At 63.1% G+C, this 17,406-nt stretch overlaps 2 protein-coding genes across 4 annotated transcripts; one reads left to right on the top strand and one right to left on the bottom strand.

The window, feature by feature from the left end:
* Window positions 1-251: 251 nt before the first annotated feature.
* FDX2 (ferredoxin 2) lies at window positions 252-3,344 on the bottom strand. Its single transcript, XM_054051906.1, has 4 exons — window positions 3,219-3,344; window positions 3,008-3,114; window positions 1,701-1,788; window positions 252-436 (listed from the first exon to the last, which is right to left on the bottom strand). The coding sequence occupies exons 1-4, from the start codon at window positions 3,335-3,337 to the stop codon at window positions 280-282; spliced, it is 471 nt and encodes a 156-aa protein (XP_053907881.1). The 5' UTR covers window positions 3,338-3,344; the 3' UTR covers window positions 252-279.
* A 3,154-nt stretch (window positions 3,345-6,498) lies between these two features.
* Window positions 6,499-15,632, top strand: LOC104054259 (ultra-long-chain fatty acid omega-hydroxylase-like). Of its 3 annotated transcripts, none has more exons than XM_054051902.1 (12): window positions 6,499-6,889; window positions 8,800-8,944; window positions 9,645-9,698; window positions 9,769-9,896; window positions 10,698-10,825; window positions 11,331-11,598; window positions 12,694-12,760; window positions 12,830-12,959; window positions 13,032-13,165; window positions 13,243-13,307; window positions 13,416-13,498; window positions 14,487-15,632. In XM_054051902.1, the coding sequence occupies exons 1-12, from the start codon at window positions 6,629-6,631 to the stop codon at window positions 14,659-14,661; spliced, it is 1,638 nt and encodes a 545-aa protein (XP_053907877.1). In that variant the 5' UTR covers window positions 6,499-6,628; the 3' UTR covers window positions 14,662-15,632. The 3 variants fall into 3 exon arrangements, 2 of the variants coding, with proteins under 2 accessions (XP_053907877.1, XP_053907879.1); XM_054051904.1 differs by having other exon boundaries at window positions 14,436-14,621; XR_008447440.1 differs by lacking the exon at window positions 14,487-15,632 and having other exon boundaries at window positions 11,331-11,609; window positions 13,416-14,424.
* The last annotated feature ends 1,774 nt before the right edge of the window (window positions 15,633-17,406 follow it).

Genomic DNA, 17,406 nt, shown 5'->3' with positions numbered 1-17,406 from the left:
CTCAGTGGGGTTTGGGGGGGATTCCCCGTTTTTGGGGGGGCTCCGTGGGATTTGGGGGGGGTCCCCGTTTTTGTGGGGTCTCAGTGGGGTTTGGGGGGATTCCCCGTTTTTGTGGGGGCTCAGTGGGGTTTGGGGGGGGTTCCCCGTTTTTGGGGGGGCTCAGTGGGGTTTGGGGGGGGTTCCCCGTTTTTGGGGGGGCTCAGTGGGGTTTGGGGGGGGTTCCCCGTTTTTGTGGGGTCTCAGTGGGGATCTGGGGGGGGTCCCCGTTTTTGGGGGGTCTCAGTGGGGTTTGGGGACGTGGCCGTCGACGTAGAAGTTTCGTGTGAGTCGGGGGAGCGCGATCTGCGCCCCCTCCAGCGCCGCCGTCAGTGTGATTTGGCAGCCGAGACGCGAATTCTCCTGCAGCAGCGGCGCCTGGTCCAGCAAATCTTCTTCTCTGCGGGGGGGACACAAAAATTGGGGGGGGAACCCCAAAATTTGGGGGGGTCCCCAGATTTAGGGAGACCCCTGGGGCTCAGAAAGTGGAAGAGGAGGGGGTTGGAGGGGGATTTGAGGGGGGAAATGGGGGGTTTAGGGGTGCTGGGGGGGGTCAGAGGGGGATCTGGGGGTTCCCGAGGTGGGGGGGGACAGGACACTAATATGGGGGACCCCAAAATTTGGGGGGGTCCCCGGGTTTAGGGGGGATATGGGGCTTAGAAAGTGGAAGAGGAGGAGGTTGGAGGGGGATTTGAGGGGGGAAATGGGGGGTTTAGGGGTGCTGGGGGGGTTTGAGGGGGATCTGGGGGTTCCTGAGGTGGAGGGGGACAGGACACTAATATGGGGGACCCCAAAATTTGGGGGGGTCCCCGGGTTTAGGGGGATATGGGGCTCAGAAAGTGGAAGAGGAGGAGGTTGGGGAGGGATTTGAGGGGGGAAATGGGGGGTTTAGGGGTGCTGGGGGGTCAGAGGGGGATCTGGGGGTTCCCGAGGGGGGGGGGGGGCAGGACACTAATATGGGGGAACCCCAAAATTTGGGGGGGTCCCCGGGTTTAGGGGGGATATGGGGCTCAGAAAGTGGAAGAGGAGGAGGTTGGGGGGGATTTGAGGGGGGAAATGGGGGGTTTAGGGGTGCTGGGGGGGGTCAGAGGGGGATCTGGGGGTTCCGAGGGGGGAAAACAGGACACTAAAATTGGGGGAACCCCAAAATTTGGGGGGTCCCCAGATTTAGGGAGACCCCTGGGGCTCAGAAAGTGGAAGAGGAGGAGGTTGGGGGGGGATTTGAGGGGGGAAATGGGGGGTTTAGGGGTGCTGGGGGGGGTCAGAGGGGGATCTGGGGGTTCCCGAGGGGGGAAAACAGGACACTAAAATTGGGGGGATCCCAAAATTTGGGGGGGTCCTCGGGTTTAGGGGGGATATGGGGCTCAGAAAGTGGAAGAGGAGGAGGTTGGAGGGGGATTTGAGGGGGGAAATGAGGGGTTTAGGGGTGCTGGGGGGTCAGAGGGGGATCTGGGGGTTCCTGAGGTGGGGGGGACAGGACATTAATATGGGGGACCCCAAAATTTGGGGGGGTCCCTGGGTTCAGGGGGGGTCCCCAGAGCTCAAAAGAGTGGAGGAAGAGATTGTTGGGGGGAAGTTGGAGGTGATTGGGGGGGGGGGGGGGGGGGGGCAAGGGGGGGGTTTAGGGGTCCCGGGAGTGGGGTGGAATTTGGGGGGGCCGTTACTTCTCGTCGGGGGGGGGCAGCCGGTCCAGGTGGGGGGCGCTGATGTAGACGTGGCAGGTGGAGCAGGCGAGGGAGGCTTCACAGGCTCCTGCGGGGACCCCCCCCTTCCATTGGGACCCCCCCAAAACCGAGACATCCCCCCCCTTCATTGGGACCCCCCAAAACAGAGACACCCCCCCTCCATTGGAACCCCCCAAAACCGAGACACCCCCCTCTCCATTGGGACCCCCCCAAAACCGAGACACCCTCCCCTCAATTGGGACCCCCCCAAAACCGAGACACCCCCCTCTCCATTGGGACCCCCCCAAAACCGAGACACCCTCCCCTCAATTGGGACCCCCCCAAAACCGAGACATCCCCCCTCTCCATTGGGACCCCCCCCAAAACCGAGACACCCCCCCTCCATTGGAACCCCCCAAAACCGAGACACCCCCCTCTCCATTGGGACCCCCCCAAAACCAAGACACCCTCCCCTCAATTGGGACCCCCCCAAAACCGAGACATCCCCCCCCTCCATTGGGACCCCCCCCAAAACCGAGACACCCCCCCTCCCATTGGGACCCCCACAAAACAGAGACACCCCCCCTCTATTAGGACCCCCCAAAAACCGAGACACCCCCCAAAACCGAGACACCCCCCCCTCCATTGGGACCCCCCCAAAACCGAGACACCCCCCCCCCCCAATCGCACCCCCCAAACCGAGAGCCCCTCCCTCCCAGGACCCCCCCCCAAAACTCAACTAAAGCCAAGACACCCCCCCCCCCCCTCCGCTCCCGGGACCCCCAAACCGAGACCCCCTCCCGGGACTCTCCCCCAAAACTCGGACCCTCCCGGTACGATCGTGCCCCGGTTCTGCTCCCCCCCCCCCCCCCCCGCCACGCCAATCCCGGTACGATCGTGCCCCGGTTCTGCCCCCCCCCCCCCAATCCCGGTACGATCGTGCCCAGACCCGCTCTCAGTCCCGGTCCCGTTCCCGATGCCGTTCCCGGTGCCGCCCCTTCACACCCCATCTCGGGACGATCGTACTCATCCCCGTTCCCGGTGCCGGTTCCGCCTCTCCAACTCCGTTCCCGGTACCAGTACCGACCCTCCAGCCCCGGTCCCGGTACGATCGTGCTGAGCCCCGGTCCCGGTCCCCAAGCCCCGGTGCCGTCCCCCCAAGCCCCGTTCCGATCGTGCTGAGCCCCGGTGCCGTTCCCCCTGAATCCCCGGTCCCGTTCCGATCGGGCGCAGCCCCGGTCCCGGTCCCGTCCCCCCAAACCCCCGGTTCCGGTACGATCGGGCTCAGCCCCGGTGCCGGTACGGACCTTCCAGCTCCAGCCCGTGCCGCTGCGCGAGCCGCAGGACGTTGTCACCGACGCGGCCCCGCACCGGGATTTGCCGCCCCGTCCGGTCTACGAAGATGACGTTCACCCTGAACCGGGACACCGGGAAGCAATGAGCCCCGGGAAGCGCTCAGCCCCGCTCTGTCCCGTCCCGGAACCGCTGCCGCTCTCCCCTCCCCTCCTCGGGACCCACACGGCGCCGTCCGGTTCCTCGGTGGCTGCTCCGTTACCGCTCAAACCCCGCGCCGCTCCCCGCAGCAGCCGCCGCGTTACGGAACCGCCGCTCGCTGCCGCCGCAATGGCGGCGGCCATGATGGGCGGCACGTGACCGGAGTCACATGACCAAATGAGCCCCCCCCCCCCCCCCCCCCCCCCCCCCCCCCCCCCCCCCCCCCCCGCCTATCCTACCTGCGAAGCCGCGCAGGTCCTAGCGCCCACCCCAACGCTAAGAGCCCTAAAGGGGTACCCAGGGACACCTCGGATTTGGGGGGGGGCTCTTGCAGGAGGAGGGGGCGCTCAGGGGAGCCCTCTGGAGCCCCCCAGGATCATTCCAACACCCCCACGACCCCTCTAGAGCCCTCTGCAACCCCTCTGGAGCCACCGAGGATCATTCCAACACCTCCAGGACCCAACCAGAGCCCTCTGGGACCCCTCTGGACCCCCGCAGGATCATTCCAACACCCCCAGGACTTCTCTAGAGCACCCTGGGACCCCTCTGGAGCCCCCCAGGATCATTCCAACACCCCCAGAACCCCTCTGGAGCCCTCTGCAACCCCTCTGGAGCCACCCAGGATCATTCCAACACCTCCAGGACATATCCATAGCCCTCTGGGACCCCTCTGGAGCCCCCCAGGATCATTCCAACACCCCTAGGACCTTTCTGGGACCCCTCAGGAGCCCCCCAGATCATTCCAACACCACCAGGACCCCTCTAGAGCTCTCTGAGATACCCCTCTGGGGCCCCCGAGGATCATTCCAACACCGCCAGGACCCCTCCAGAGTGCTTTGGGACCCATCTGAAGACTCCAGAGTCTCCAGAGAGTCCTGGGGGTGATGTAATGATCATGGGGGGCTCCAGAGGGCTCCCAGAGGGCTCTAGAGGAGTCCTGGCGGTGTTGGAATGATCCTGGTGGGCTCCAGAGGGGTCCCAGAGGGCTCTAGAGGGGTCCTGGGGGTGTTGGAATGATCCTGGGGGGCTTCAAAGGGGTCCCAGTGGTCTCTGGAGGGGTCCTGGCGGTGTTGGAATGATCCTGGGGGGCTCCAGAGGGATTCCAGAGGGCTCTAGAGGGGTCCTGGTGGTGTAGGAATGATCCTGGTGGGCTCCAGAGTGGTCCCAGAGGGCTCTAGAGGGGTCCTGGTGGTGTAGGAATGATCCTGGGGGGCTCCAGAGGGGTCCCAGAGGGCTCTAGAGGGGTCCTGGCGGTGCTGGAATGATCCTGGTGGGCTCCAGAGGGGTCCCAGAGGTCTCTAGAGGGGTCCTGGTGGTGTAGGAATGATCCTGGTGGGCTCCAGAAGGGTCCCAGAGGTCTCTAGAGGGGTCCTGGGGGTGTTGGAATGATCCTGGGGGGCTCCAGAGGGGTCCCAGAGGTCTCTAGAGGGGTCCTGGTGGTGTTGGAATGATCCTGGGGGCTCCAGAAGGGTCCCAGAGGGCTCCAGAGGAGTTCTGGGGGTGTTGGAATGATCCTGGGGAGCTCCAGAGGGGTCCCAGTGGTCTCTGGAGGGGTCCTGGGCATGTTGGAATGATCCTGGGGGGCTCCAGAGGGTTCCCAGAGGAGTCCTGGGAGTGCTGGAATGATCCTGGGGGGCTTTAGGGGAGTCCCAGAGAGCTCTGGATGAGTTCTGGGGTATTGGAATGATCCTGGGGCCTGCAGAGGGGTCCCAGTTGGGTCTCGAGGGGTCCTGGGGGGGTTGGAATGATCTGGGGGGGGGGCTCCAGAGGGGTCCCAGAGGGCTCTGGAGGGGTCCTGGGACCCATCAGATGGGACGATGCCACGGGGACCCACCAGAGGGGATGAAGCCACCAGGACCCACCAGAGGGGACGAAGCCACCAGGACCCATCAGAGGGGATGAAGCCACCAGGACCCACCAGAGGGGACGAAGCCACCAGGACCCATCAGAGGGGATGAAGCCACCAGGACCCACCAGAGGGGATGAAGCCACCAGGACCCATCAGAGGGGATGAGGCCACCGGGACCCATCAGAGGGGATGAAGCCACCAGGACCCACCAGAGGGGACGAAGCCACCAGGACCCATCAGAGGGGATGAAGCCACCAGGACCCACCAGAGGGGATGAAGCCACCGGGACCCACCAGAGGGGACGATGCCACCGGGACCCATCAGAGGGGATGAGGCCACCGGGACCCATCAGAGGGGACGATACCACCAGGACCCATCAGAGGGGATGAAGCCACCAGGACCCACCAGAGGGGACGAAGCCACCAGGACCCATCAGAGGGGACGATACCACCAGGACCCATCAGAGGGGATGAAGCCACCAGGACCCACCAGAGGGGACGAAGCCACCAGGACCCATCAGAGGGGACGATGCCACCAGGACCCACCAGAGGGGATGAAGCCACCAGGACCCACCAGAGGGGACGATGCCACCGGGACCCACCAGAGGGGACGATGCCACCGGGACCCATCAGAGGGGATGAAGCCACCGGGACCCATCAGAGGGGATGAGGCCACCGGGACCCATCAGAGGGGACGATACCACCAGGACCCATCAGAGGGGATGAAGCCACCAGGACCCACCAGAGGGGACGAAGCCACCAGGACCCATCAGAGGGGATGAAGCCACCAGGACCCACCAGAGGGGATGAAGCCACCGGGACCCATCAGAGGGGATGAGGCCACCGGGACCCATCAGAGGGGACGATACCACCAGGACCCATCAGAGGGGATGAAGCCACCGGGACCCACCAGAGGGGACGATGCCACCGGGACCCACCAGAGGGGACGATGCCACCAGGACCCATCAGAGGGGATGAAGCCATCAGGACCCATCAGAGGGGACGATGCCACCAGGACCCACCAGAGGGGATGATGCCACCAGGACCCATCAGAGGGGACGATGCCATGGGGACCCATCAGAGAGGATGAGGCCACCGGGACCCACCAGAGGGGATGATGCCATGGGGACCCATCAGAGAGGATGAGGCCACCGGGACCCATCAGAGGGGACGATGCCATGGGGACCCATCAGAGGGGATGAAGCCATCGGGACCCATCAGAGGGGACGATGCCATGGGGACCCATCAGAGGGGATGAAGCCATCGGGACCCACCAGAGGGGACGATGCCATGGGGACCCATCAGAGAGGATGAGGCCACCGGGACCCACCAGAGGGGACGATGCCATCGGGACCCACCAGAGGGGATGATGCCATCGGGACCCATCAGAGAGGATGATGCCATGGGGACCCATCAGAGAGGATGAGGCCACTGGGACCCACCAGAGGGGACGATGCCATGGGGACCCATCAGAGGGGACGATGCCACCAGGGCCCGTCAGGGCGTGAGGCGTCGGGGACACGCCTGTTGCCGCGGGGACGTGTGACGTGGCGGTTGTCTCCACGCTGACCCTTGAACCCGAGGCCATGGCGCGGCCCTGGGAGATGAGGGGACGATGGGCGATGGTGTTCTGGGCGATGATGGCGCTCTGGGCGATGATGATGATGGGGCGATGGGCGATGATGATGATGGGTCCCCCGGGAGCGGTGGCCGCGGTCACCCTGCTGCTGGCACTGCTGCTGCGGTGGCTTTGGGACACCCTGAGGAACGTCACCCACCGCCGCAACACCCTGAGGCGCTTCCCCCGACCACCCTGGCGCAACTGGGTGCTGGGACACAGCGGAATGGTGGGGGGACAGGGGGGGATATAAGGGGGGATAAGGGGGGATGGGGGGGTGGGGAGGACAAGGGGGGATAAGGGGGGCAGGGGGGACAAAGGGGAATGGGGGGGACAGGGTAGGTCGGGGGGACAGGGGGGATAGGGGGGACAAGGGGGGATAAGGGGGAACAAGGGGGGACAGGGGGACAAGGGGGCACTTGGGGGACAGGGGGGATATGGGGGCACGGGGGGATGGGGGGACAGGGACAAGGAGGGACAAGGGGGGACAAGGGGGGACGGGGGGGATAAGGGGGGATAAGGGGGACAGGGGGGATATGGGAGGATGGGGGGAGCAGGGGGGACAAGGGAGGACAGGGGGACAAGGGGGCACTTGGGGGACAGGGGGGATAAGGGGGGCAGGGGGGACAAGGGGGCACTTGGGGGACAGGGGGGATAAGGGGGGCAGGGGGGATATGGGGGGATGGGGGGACAGGGGGGATAGGGACAAGGGGGGACAAGAGGGGATGGGGGGACGGGGGGGATAGGGGGGATAAGGGGGACAAGGGGGGATAAGGGGGAACAAGGGGGGACAGGGGGACAAGGGGGCACTTGGGGGGCAGGGGGGATATGGGGGCACGGGGGGATAGGGGGGACGAGGGGACAGGGGGGACAAGGGGGGACAAGGGGGGATGGGGGGGATAAGGGGGGATAAGGGGGACAGGGGGGATATGGGAGGATGGGGGGAGCAGGGGGGACAAGGGAGGACAGGGGGACAAGGGGGCACTTGGGGGACAGGGGGGATAAGGGGGGCAGGGGGGATATGGGGGGACGAGGGGACAGGGGGGACAGGAACAAGGGGGGATGGGGGGATGGGGGGACAGGGGGGACAGGGACAAGGGGGGACAAGGGGGCATGGGGGGACAGGGGGGACAAGGAGGATAAGGGGGGGACAGGGGGGATAAGGGGGACAGGGGGGATAAGAGGGGACAGGGGGGATATGGGGGGACGGGGGGACAGGGGGGACAGGAACAAGAGGGGATGGGGGGACAGGGACAAGGGGGGATAGGGGGGACAAGGGGGGATAGGGGGGACAAGGGGGGACAGGGACACGGTGACAGGGACAAGGGGATGCATGGACAAGGGGGGATTGGGGACAGGGGGACGGGGGACAGCGGGGGGACAAGGGGGGATATGGGGGGACAAGCGGGGACGGGGCAGACGGGGGGACAGGGGGGATAAGGGGGATGGGGGGACAAGGGGGGAAAAGGGGGGACAGGAGGGGGACAAAGGAGGACGGGGGGGGACAAGGGGGGACAAAGGGGACAGGGGGAACAAAGGTGTCCCCAAGGATGTCCACAAGGCGGGGACAGGGATGTCCCCGAGGTTGTTCCTGATGTCCCCAAGGTTGGCCATGGTCTGGGGACAGGGATGTCCCCGAGGTTGTTCCTGACGTCCCCAAGGTTGGCCATGGTCTGGGGACAGGGATGTCCCCGAGGTTGTTCCTGATGTCCCCAAGGTTGGCCATGGTCTGGAGATAGGGATGTCCCCGAGGTTGTTCCTGACGTCCCCAAGGTTGGCCATGGTCTGGGGACAGGGATGTCCTCGAGGTTGTTCGTGATGTCCCCAAGGTTGGCCATGGTCTGGAGACAGGGATGTCCCCGAGGTTGTTCCTGATGTCCCCAAGGTTGGCCATGGTCTGGAGATAGGGATGTCCCCGAGGTTGTTCCTGACGTCCCCAAGGTTGGCCATGGTCTGGGGACAGGGATGTCCCCGAGGTTGTTCCTGACGTCCCCAAGGTTGGCCATGGTCTGGGGACAGGGATGTCCTCGAGGTTGTTCCTGACGTCCCCAAGGTTGGCCATGGTCTGGGGACAGGGATGTCCCGAGGTTGTTCCTGGTCCTGGGTTGTCCCCAAGGCTGTCCCTGACCCCTCGTGCAGGCCAAGAGCACGGAGGAGGGTCTGCGGCAGGTGGACGCGCTGGTGGCCCAGTTCCGGCGCGGCTGCCTCTGGTGGGCGGCACCGTGGTTGCCCGTCCTGCGCCTCTTCCACCCCGACACCCTCCGACCCATCCTGTTGGCCTCAGGTAGGACACGAGGGCCACCAACCCAACCCCGAGGTGTCCCCACGGCTGCTCGGGTGCCCGGGAACCCATCCTGGGGGTGGTCACCAACCCAACCCTAAGGGTCTTTGGAACACCCAAAGGTCACCCTGGTGTGGTCCAGTGAGGGATCAAATGACCACGGTGGCCACCAACCTGTCCCTGAGAGTCCCCAGGGCCACCTAGAGATGTCACCCATGGCTGCCCAGTGAGTGTCCAAATGCTACTCCACAGTGGCCACCAACCTGTCCCTGAGAGTCCCTGAGGCCACCTGGGAGGGTGACCCATGACCAACCCAAACGCCACCCCATGGTGGCCACCAACCTGTCCTTGAGAGTCCCCAGGGCCACACAGGGGGGTGACCCATGACCAACCCAAATGCCACCCTGTGGTGGCCACCAACCTGACCCTAAGAGTCCCCAGGGCCACCTAGAGGTGTCACCCATGGCTGCCCAGTGAGTGTCCAAATGCCACCCCACGGTGGCCACCAACCTGCCTGTGAGGGTCACCAGAGGTGTCGCCACAGCCAGTTGGGTGGCCTGGTTGCACCCAAACCCCACGTTGTGGTGGTTATGGGTCCAGTTGGGGGGTCCCTTCTCCCCTGGGCCTCCTCACCCCTCGCGGGCCCCTGTGGGGACCCACTTTGGTGGTCCCCATCCCCAGCTGCCACTCGCCTCTCTTGTAGCCTTCATCGCCCCTAAGGACCAGCTCTTCTACGGGTTCCTCAAGCCCTGGTTGGGTGAGTGGGTGCTCAGGGGTGGGGTGGCACCCGCGGGTGTCGCAGGGCTGGAGCCGGGTGTCTCGTGCAGGGGATGGGCTCCTCCTGAGCCGAGGGCACAAGTGGGCCCGGCACCGGCGCCTGCTGACCCCCGCCTTCCACGGGGATGTCATCAAGTCCTACATTGGCATCTTCAACCAGAGCACCCACGTCATGCACGTGAGAACCTGCACCAACCCTCACCTGCAGCTGGAACCCATCCTACCTGAACCCCTACCCTCATCCAGACCCCATCCCTTCATCCAACCTTCATGCAGACTCCAACCTTCATCCAGACCCCAACCTTCATCCAGACCCCAACCCTTCATCCAACCTTCATCCAGATGCCGACCTTCATCCAACCTTCATCCAGACCCCAATCCTTCATCCAGACTCCAACTCTTCATCCAACCTTCATCCAGACCCCGACCTTCATCCAGACTCCAACCCTCATCCAGACCCTGACCTTCATCCAGACCCTAAACCTTCATCCAACCTTCATCCAGACCCCAACCCTTCATCCAACCTTCATCCAGATGCCGACCCTTCATCCAGAGCCCAATCCTTCATCCAGACCCCAACTCTTCATCCAACCTTCATCCAGACCCTGACCTTCATCCAGACTCCAATCCTTCATCCAGACCCCAACTCTTCATCCAACCTTCATCCAGACTCCAACCCTCATCCAGACCCTAAACCTTCATCCAACCTTCATCCAGACCCCAACCCTTCATCCAACCTTCATCCAGAGCCCAATCCTTCATCCAGACCCTAAACCTTCATCCAACCTTCATCCAGACCCTGACCTTCATCCAACCTTCATCCAGACCCCAACTCTTCATCCAACCTTCATCCAGCCCCTGACCTTCATCCAGACCCGACCCTCATCCAGACCCACACCTGCCCCCGAACCCCATCCTCACCTGGACCTCAACGCCCTCCTGGACGCCCCTCAGACCCCGTTCCCCCCGACCCCCCCAGGCCAAGTGGCGGGCGGCGGCGCGGACAGCCGGGGGCCTGGTGGGGCTGGAGGTGTTGGAACATCTCAGCCTCCTCACCCTGGACACCCTCCAGAAGTGCATCTTCAGCCACGAGAGCCACTGCCAGGAGTAAGTGTCCCCCTGTCCCCTCCCGGGGTCCCCGAGACATCCCCGTCCCCCTTTCTGTGGTGTCCCCATAAGGGATCTCCCTCTTCTTGGTCCCCACCTGGGATCCTACCTGGGCTTTGAACTCATCAAGGTCCTCACCATCCCAACACTGTCCCCCTCCTGTGTCCACCACCTCAACTTTGTCCTTCTGGGGTCCCCCCTTTGCCCCGGTTTGGTCCCCAACTGGAGGACCAAACCATCGAGGTCCTCACCGTCCCAACGTTGGCATTTCTGAGCCCTCCCACCCTCATGGTGTCCCCCCTTATTGCAGCTTCCCTCACCATTGGGGTCCTCCAACAGGTCTCTGAGTCCCCACCCTGGTGTCACCCAGCCTGGTCCCACACGTCCCCATGGGCAGGTGTCCTCCTGTCCCTCCATGTCCTCCTTGGAGCTCCTCATGGCCGGGAGGGTGGCCGTTCGCCGGTGGCTCACGGTGGTCATCCCTATGGCCTTTGATATCTCTCAGGAAACCCAGCGAGTACATCAAGACCATCCTGGAGCTGAGCACCTTGGTGGTGAGACGCCATCAGCACCTGCTCCACCATCTCCCGTGGCTCTATCGCCTCTCGGCTGACGGGCGACGCTTCGCCCAAGGCTGCGCCACTGTGCACAGCTTCACCGCCAACGTGGTGCAGCGCCGGCGCCGGGCCCTCGACCGCCTCGGCCACCAGGCCTGGCTGGAGAGCCACCAGGGACGCAGGATGGACTTCATTGACCTTCTCCTGCTTGCTAAGGTCGCGCTGGGGTGGGTTGGCCGTAGGGTGGTGGCCAAGGGGAAGGTTGGTCATAGGGTGGTGGCCATGGAGAAGGTTGGCCATAGGGTGGTGGCCAAGGGGATGGTGGTGGCCATGGGGAAGGTTGGTCATAGGGTGGTGGCCAAGGAGATGGTGGTGGCCATGGGGAAGGTTGGTCATAGGGTGGTGGCCAAGGAGATGGTGGTGGCCATGGGGAAGGTTGGTCATAGGGTGGTGGCCATGGAGAAGGTTGGTCATAGGGTGGTGGCCAAGGAGATGGTGGTGGCCATGGGGAAGGTTGGTCATAGGGTGGTGGCCAAGGAGATGGTGGTGGCCATGGGGAAGGTTGGTCATAGGGTGGTGGCCATGGAGAAGGTTGGCCATAGGGTGGTGGCCAAGGAGATGGTGGTGGCCATGGGGAAGGTTGGTCATAGGGTGGTGGCCATGGAGAAGGTTGGCCATAGGGTGGTGGCCAAGGGGATGGTGGTGGCCATGGGGAATGTTGGCCATAGGGTGGTGGCCATGGAGGAGGTTGGCCATAGGGTGGTGGCCAAGGGGATGGTGGTGGCCATGGAGAAGGTTGGCCATAGGATGGTGGCCAAGGTGATGGTGGTGGCCATGAGCAGGGTTGGTCATAGGGTGGTGGCCATGGAGAAGGTTGGCCATAGGGTGGTGGCCATGGGGAAGGTTGGCCATAGGGTGGTGGCCATGGGGAAGGTTGGCCATAGGGTGGTGGCCATGGGGAAGGTTGGCCATAGGGTGGTGGCCAAGGGGATGGTGGTGGCCATGGAGAAGGTTGGCCATAGGGTGGTGGCCATGAGCAGGGTTGGTCATAGGGTGGTGGCCATGGAGAAGGTTGGCCATAGGGTGGTGGCCAAGGGGATGGTGGTGGCCATGAGCAGGGTTGGTCATAGAGTGGCAACCATAGGGGAATGGTGGTGGCCAATGGGATGAGGACCACCATGGGGAAGGTTGGCTGTCGGGTGGTGGCCGTATGAGGATGGTGGTGGCCAAGGGGATGGTGGTGGCCCTGGGGAAGGTCGGCTGTCAGATAGTGGCCCGAGAGCCCCTTGGCTGCCATTCTCCCCCTCGCAGGACGAGGACGGCAACACTCTGTCAGACGAGGACATCGCGGCCGAGGCTGACACCTTCATGTTTGAGGGTGAGGCCAGCGGGTGCCCTTAGAGGAGGGGGACTCGCGTGTCCCCTCGCTCACCCCTTGTCCCCACAGGTCACGACACGACAGCCAGCGGCTTGGCTTGGCTGCTCTACAACCTCGCCAGCCACCCCCACTACCAGGAACGGTGTCGCCAGGAGGTCCAGGAGCTCCTCAAGGGTCGCGAGGTGGAGGAGATCAAATGGTGAGAGGTCTCCGGTGTCACCCGTTGGTGACCCGCCTCGGGGACACCAGTGCCACCATCTCTTACCCCCAGGGAGGACCTGTCCCACCTACCCTTCACCACCATGTGCATCAAGGAGAGCCTCCGCCTGCATCCCCCTGTCACCGCCGTGTCGCGACGCTGCACCGAGGACATCGCCACGCGCGACGGACGCGTCATCCCCAAAGGTCCGTCTCAAGTTGTCCCCTGTGTCCCCATCCTTTCTTCTCCCCTGTCCCTAAGGCAGCCGTTTCCATCCCACCAGGGATCATCTGCCTGATGAGCATCTACGGGACCCACCACAACCCGGATCTCTGGCCTGAGCCCCAGGTGGAACCTCTTGGCCCTGGTTGCATCACCTTGGGACAGTGGGATGTCCCCAACACCGTGGGGTGGGACAATCATGTGACGGTGTCCATGTCACCCATGTCACCTCAGGTCTACAACCCGTTGAGGTTCAGCCCAGAGAACAGCCAGGGTCGGTCCCCGTTGGCCTTCATCCCCTTCTCCGCTGGTCCCAGGTGAGCCACGTTGGGGACAGGAATGTCCTCATGTGTCACCTCCCCATCCTGGTTGGGTTCATGGTTGGGTGGTTGACCCCAACCGTGACGTTTGGGTGGTTGATCCCCAACCGTGATGTTTAGGTGGTTGACCCCAACCATGACGTTTGGGTGGTTGATCCCCAACCGTGACTTTTGGGTGGTTGACCCCAACCATGACGTTTGGGTGGTTGACCCCAACCATGACGTTTGGGTGGTTGACCCCAACCGTGACTTTTGGGTGGTTGATCCCAACCGTGACTTTTGGGTGGTTGATCCCCAACCATGACTTTTGGGTGGTTGATCCCCAACCATGACTTTTGGGTGGTTGACCCCAACCATGACTTTTGGGTGGTTGATCCCAACCGTGACGTTTGGGTGGTTGACCCCAACCGTGACGTTTGGGTGGTTGATCCCCAACCATAACTTTTGGGTGGTTGACCCCAACCGTGACGTTTGGGTGGTTGATCCCCAACCATGACTTTTGGGTGGTTGATCCCCAACCGTGACGTTTGGGTGGTTGACCCCAACCATGACGTTTGGGTGGTTGACCCCAACCGTGACTTTTGGGTGGTTGACCCCAACCGTGATGTTTGGGTGGTTGATCCCCAACCATGATGTTTGGGTGGTTGACCCCAACCATGATGTTTGGGTGGTTGACCCCAACCATGATGTTTGGGTGGTTGATCCCAACCGTGATGTTTGGGTGGTTGATCCCCAACCGTGATGTTTGGGTAGTTGACCCCAACCATGACATTTGGGTGGTTGATCCCAACCGTGACGTTTGGGTGGTTGACCCCAACCGTGATGTTTGGGTGGTTGACGCCCAACGGTGATGTTTGGGTGTCACGAGGACGACTCCATCCCCCCGTTTTGGAGAGGTCCCACCACCTCCTCCATCCCCAACCCCATTGGGAAGGGGTCTCTGCTGTTGCCTTCGCTGAGGTGACACGTGGGGACGCGATGGCAGGAACTGCATCGGGCAGAGCTTTGCCATGGCTGAGCTGAAGGTCGTGGTGGCCTTGACGGTGGCGAGGTTCACCCTCCGGCTGGACCAGGAGAGGCCACCGCGACGCAAGACCGAGCTGATCCTGCGGGCCGAGGACGGGCTGTGGCTGCGGCTGGAGCCGCTGACGGGGCCCTGAGGGACACGGGGACGTCCCACCTGAGGGATCGATGGGGACATGGAGATGTCCCACCCGAGGGATCGATGGGGACATGGGGACATCACACCTGAGGGATTGATGGGGACATGGAGATGTCCCACCCGAGGGATCGATGGGGACATGGGGACGTCCCACCCGAGGGATCGATGGGGACATGGGGATGTCCCACCTGAGGGATCAATGGGGACACGGGGATGTCCCACCCGAGGGACCGATGGGGACATGGGGACGTCCCACCCGAGGGATCGATGGGGACATGGGGACGTCCCACCCGAGGGATCGATGGGGACATGGGGACATCACACCTGAGGGATCGATGGGGACAAGGAGATGTCCCACCCGAGGGATCGATGGTGGCACTGGGGACCTCGGTCACCTGCCCCCTCACGGCATGGATGGGGCCCTCTGGCCTTCAGGGAACTACCAGTACACACCAGCAGTTCCCAGTATGGCCCAGTGCCTCCCAGTTGGCTCTCAGTTCTCTCCCAGTGACTCCAGTCCCTCCCAGTGATTCCCTTCCCTCTTCCAGTTCCATCTGAGTTCTCTCCCAGTTCAGTTTCTCCCTCCCACTCCCCTCATTCTCCCTCCCAGTCCCCTCCAGTGCCCCCATTCCCCTTTCCAGTCCTTCCCAGTTCCACCTGAGCTCTCTCTCAGTCCCTCCCAGTTCATAGTTTCTCCCTCCCAGTCCCTCCAGTGCTCCCCTTCCCCCTTCCCAGTCCCCCCAGTGCCACTCTAGTCCCTCCCAGTTCCCCCTTCTCCCTCCCAGTGGTCCCCTTCCCCCATCCCAGTCTCCTCTTCTCCCTCCCAGTCCCCTCCAGTGCCCCCATTCCCCCTTGCAGCCCCCCCCAGTCTCTCCCATTTCCCCTCCCAGTCTCCTCCAGTTCCTCCCACTTCCTCCTTCTCCCTCCCCAGTCCCTCCCAGTGCTCCCCTTCCCTCTCCCAGTTCCATCTGAGTTCTCTCCCAGTCCCTCCCAGTTCCCCTTTCTCCCTCCCCGTCCCTTCCAATGACCACATTCCCCCTCCAGTCCCTCCCAGTGCTCCCCTTTCCCCTTCAGTCCCTCCCAGTGCTCCCCTTTCCCCTCCCAGTCCCTCCCAGTGCTCCCCTTTCCCCTCCCAGTCCCTCCCAGTCCCATCTAAGCTCTCCCCTACATCCTCCCAGTTCTCCTCTTCCGCAGTGACCCCTCAATCTCTGCCCCCCACAGCTGCCTCGGTGCCCACTTTTCTCCCTTCCCCCCCCACCCCTGCACTTTGGTTCCCCCTCCCTTTAGTTCCCCCTTCCCTTTCTGCCCCCCCCGCCCCTGAAAACCACTCTTTTCGACCTCAACCCCCACTGCCCCTCCCCCGAACCCCAGTTTCTGCACCAAACCCTACTGCCCCCCCACCCCCCCCCCCACCTCAGGACAACAGCTCCGAGCAGAAGGTAATGACGACAGCTTTGAAGGTGGTGGCACAGGGAGGGACTGGGGGCACTGGGAGCTTTGCACGATGTTGGGGTGACATCAGGGTCACGGTGACATCAGGGTCGGTGTCACCGCAGTCTCCGGGGCTCTCGGTCACCCCAACAGCCATGACGGCTGAGGTCACCCCCAGGCATCGTCCTCCTCGCCATCAGGATCGGTGTCTCCATCCCCATCGGGTTTGGTGTCCTCTTGGGGATCGATGTCCCTGTCCCCATCAGGATCGATGTCCCTGTCCCAGTCACCATTGGTGTCCCCATCGCTATCGGTGTCCCCATCCTGGTCACCATTGGTATCAATGTCCCCATCGCTGTTGGGTGTCCCCATCCTGGTCTCTGTGGGGATTGGTGTCCCCATCCTGGTTGCCATCAGGATCAGTGTCTCCATTGCTGTCAGTGTCCCCGTCCCTGTCACCGTTGGTGTCCCCATCCCCGTCCCGGTGAGTTTGTAGCGTCTGTGGCTGCCGACACGGAGGGTCCATCGTCATAATCACCAAGGTTGTCCCCATCCCGGTCCCCATCCTGGCCACCGTTGGTGTCCTCATCGTTGGTGTCCCCATCCCGGTCACTGTTGGTGTCCTCATTGTTGATGTCCCCATCTCGGTCACCATTGGTGTCCCCAATGTTGATGTCCCCATCCCGGTCACTGTTGGTGTCCTCATTGTTGATGTCCCCATCTCGGTCACCATTGGTGTCCCCAATGTTGATGTCCCCATCCCGGTCACTGTTGGTGTCCTCATTGTTGATGTCCCCATCTCGGTCACCATTGGTGTCCTCATCGTTGGTGTCCCCATCTCGGTCACTGTTGGTGTCCTCATTGTTGATGTCCCCATCTCGGTCACCATTGGTGTCCCCAACGTTGATGTCCCCATCCCGGTCACTGTTGGTGTCCTCATTGTTGATGTCCCCATCTCGGTCACCATTGGTGTCCCCAACGTTGATGTCCCCATCCCGGTCACTGTTGGTGTCCTCATTGTTGATGTCCCCATCCCGGTCACTGTTGGTGTCCTCATCGTTGGTGTCCCCATCTCGGTCACTGTTGGTGTCCTCATTGTTGATGTCCCCATCTCGGTCACCATTGGTGTCCCCAACGTTGATGTCCCCATCCCGGTCACTGTTGGTGTCCTCATTGTTGATGTCCCCATCCCGGTCACTGTTGGTGTCCTCATCGTTGGTGTCCCCATCTTGGTCACTGTTGGTGTCCTCATCGTTGATGTCCCCATCTCGGTCACCATTGGTGTCCCCAACGTTGATGTCCCCATCTCGGT

Source organism: Cuculus canorus, chromosome 30 (assembly GCF_017976375.1).
Source record: "Cuculus canorus isolate bCucCan1 chromosome 30, bCucCan1.pri, whole genome shotgun sequence".
NCBI classification, from domain to species: Eukaryota; Metazoa; Chordata; class Aves; order Cuculiformes; family Cuculidae; genus Cuculus; species Cuculus canorus.
This window is presented reverse-complemented; position numbering and strand designations above follow the sequence as displayed.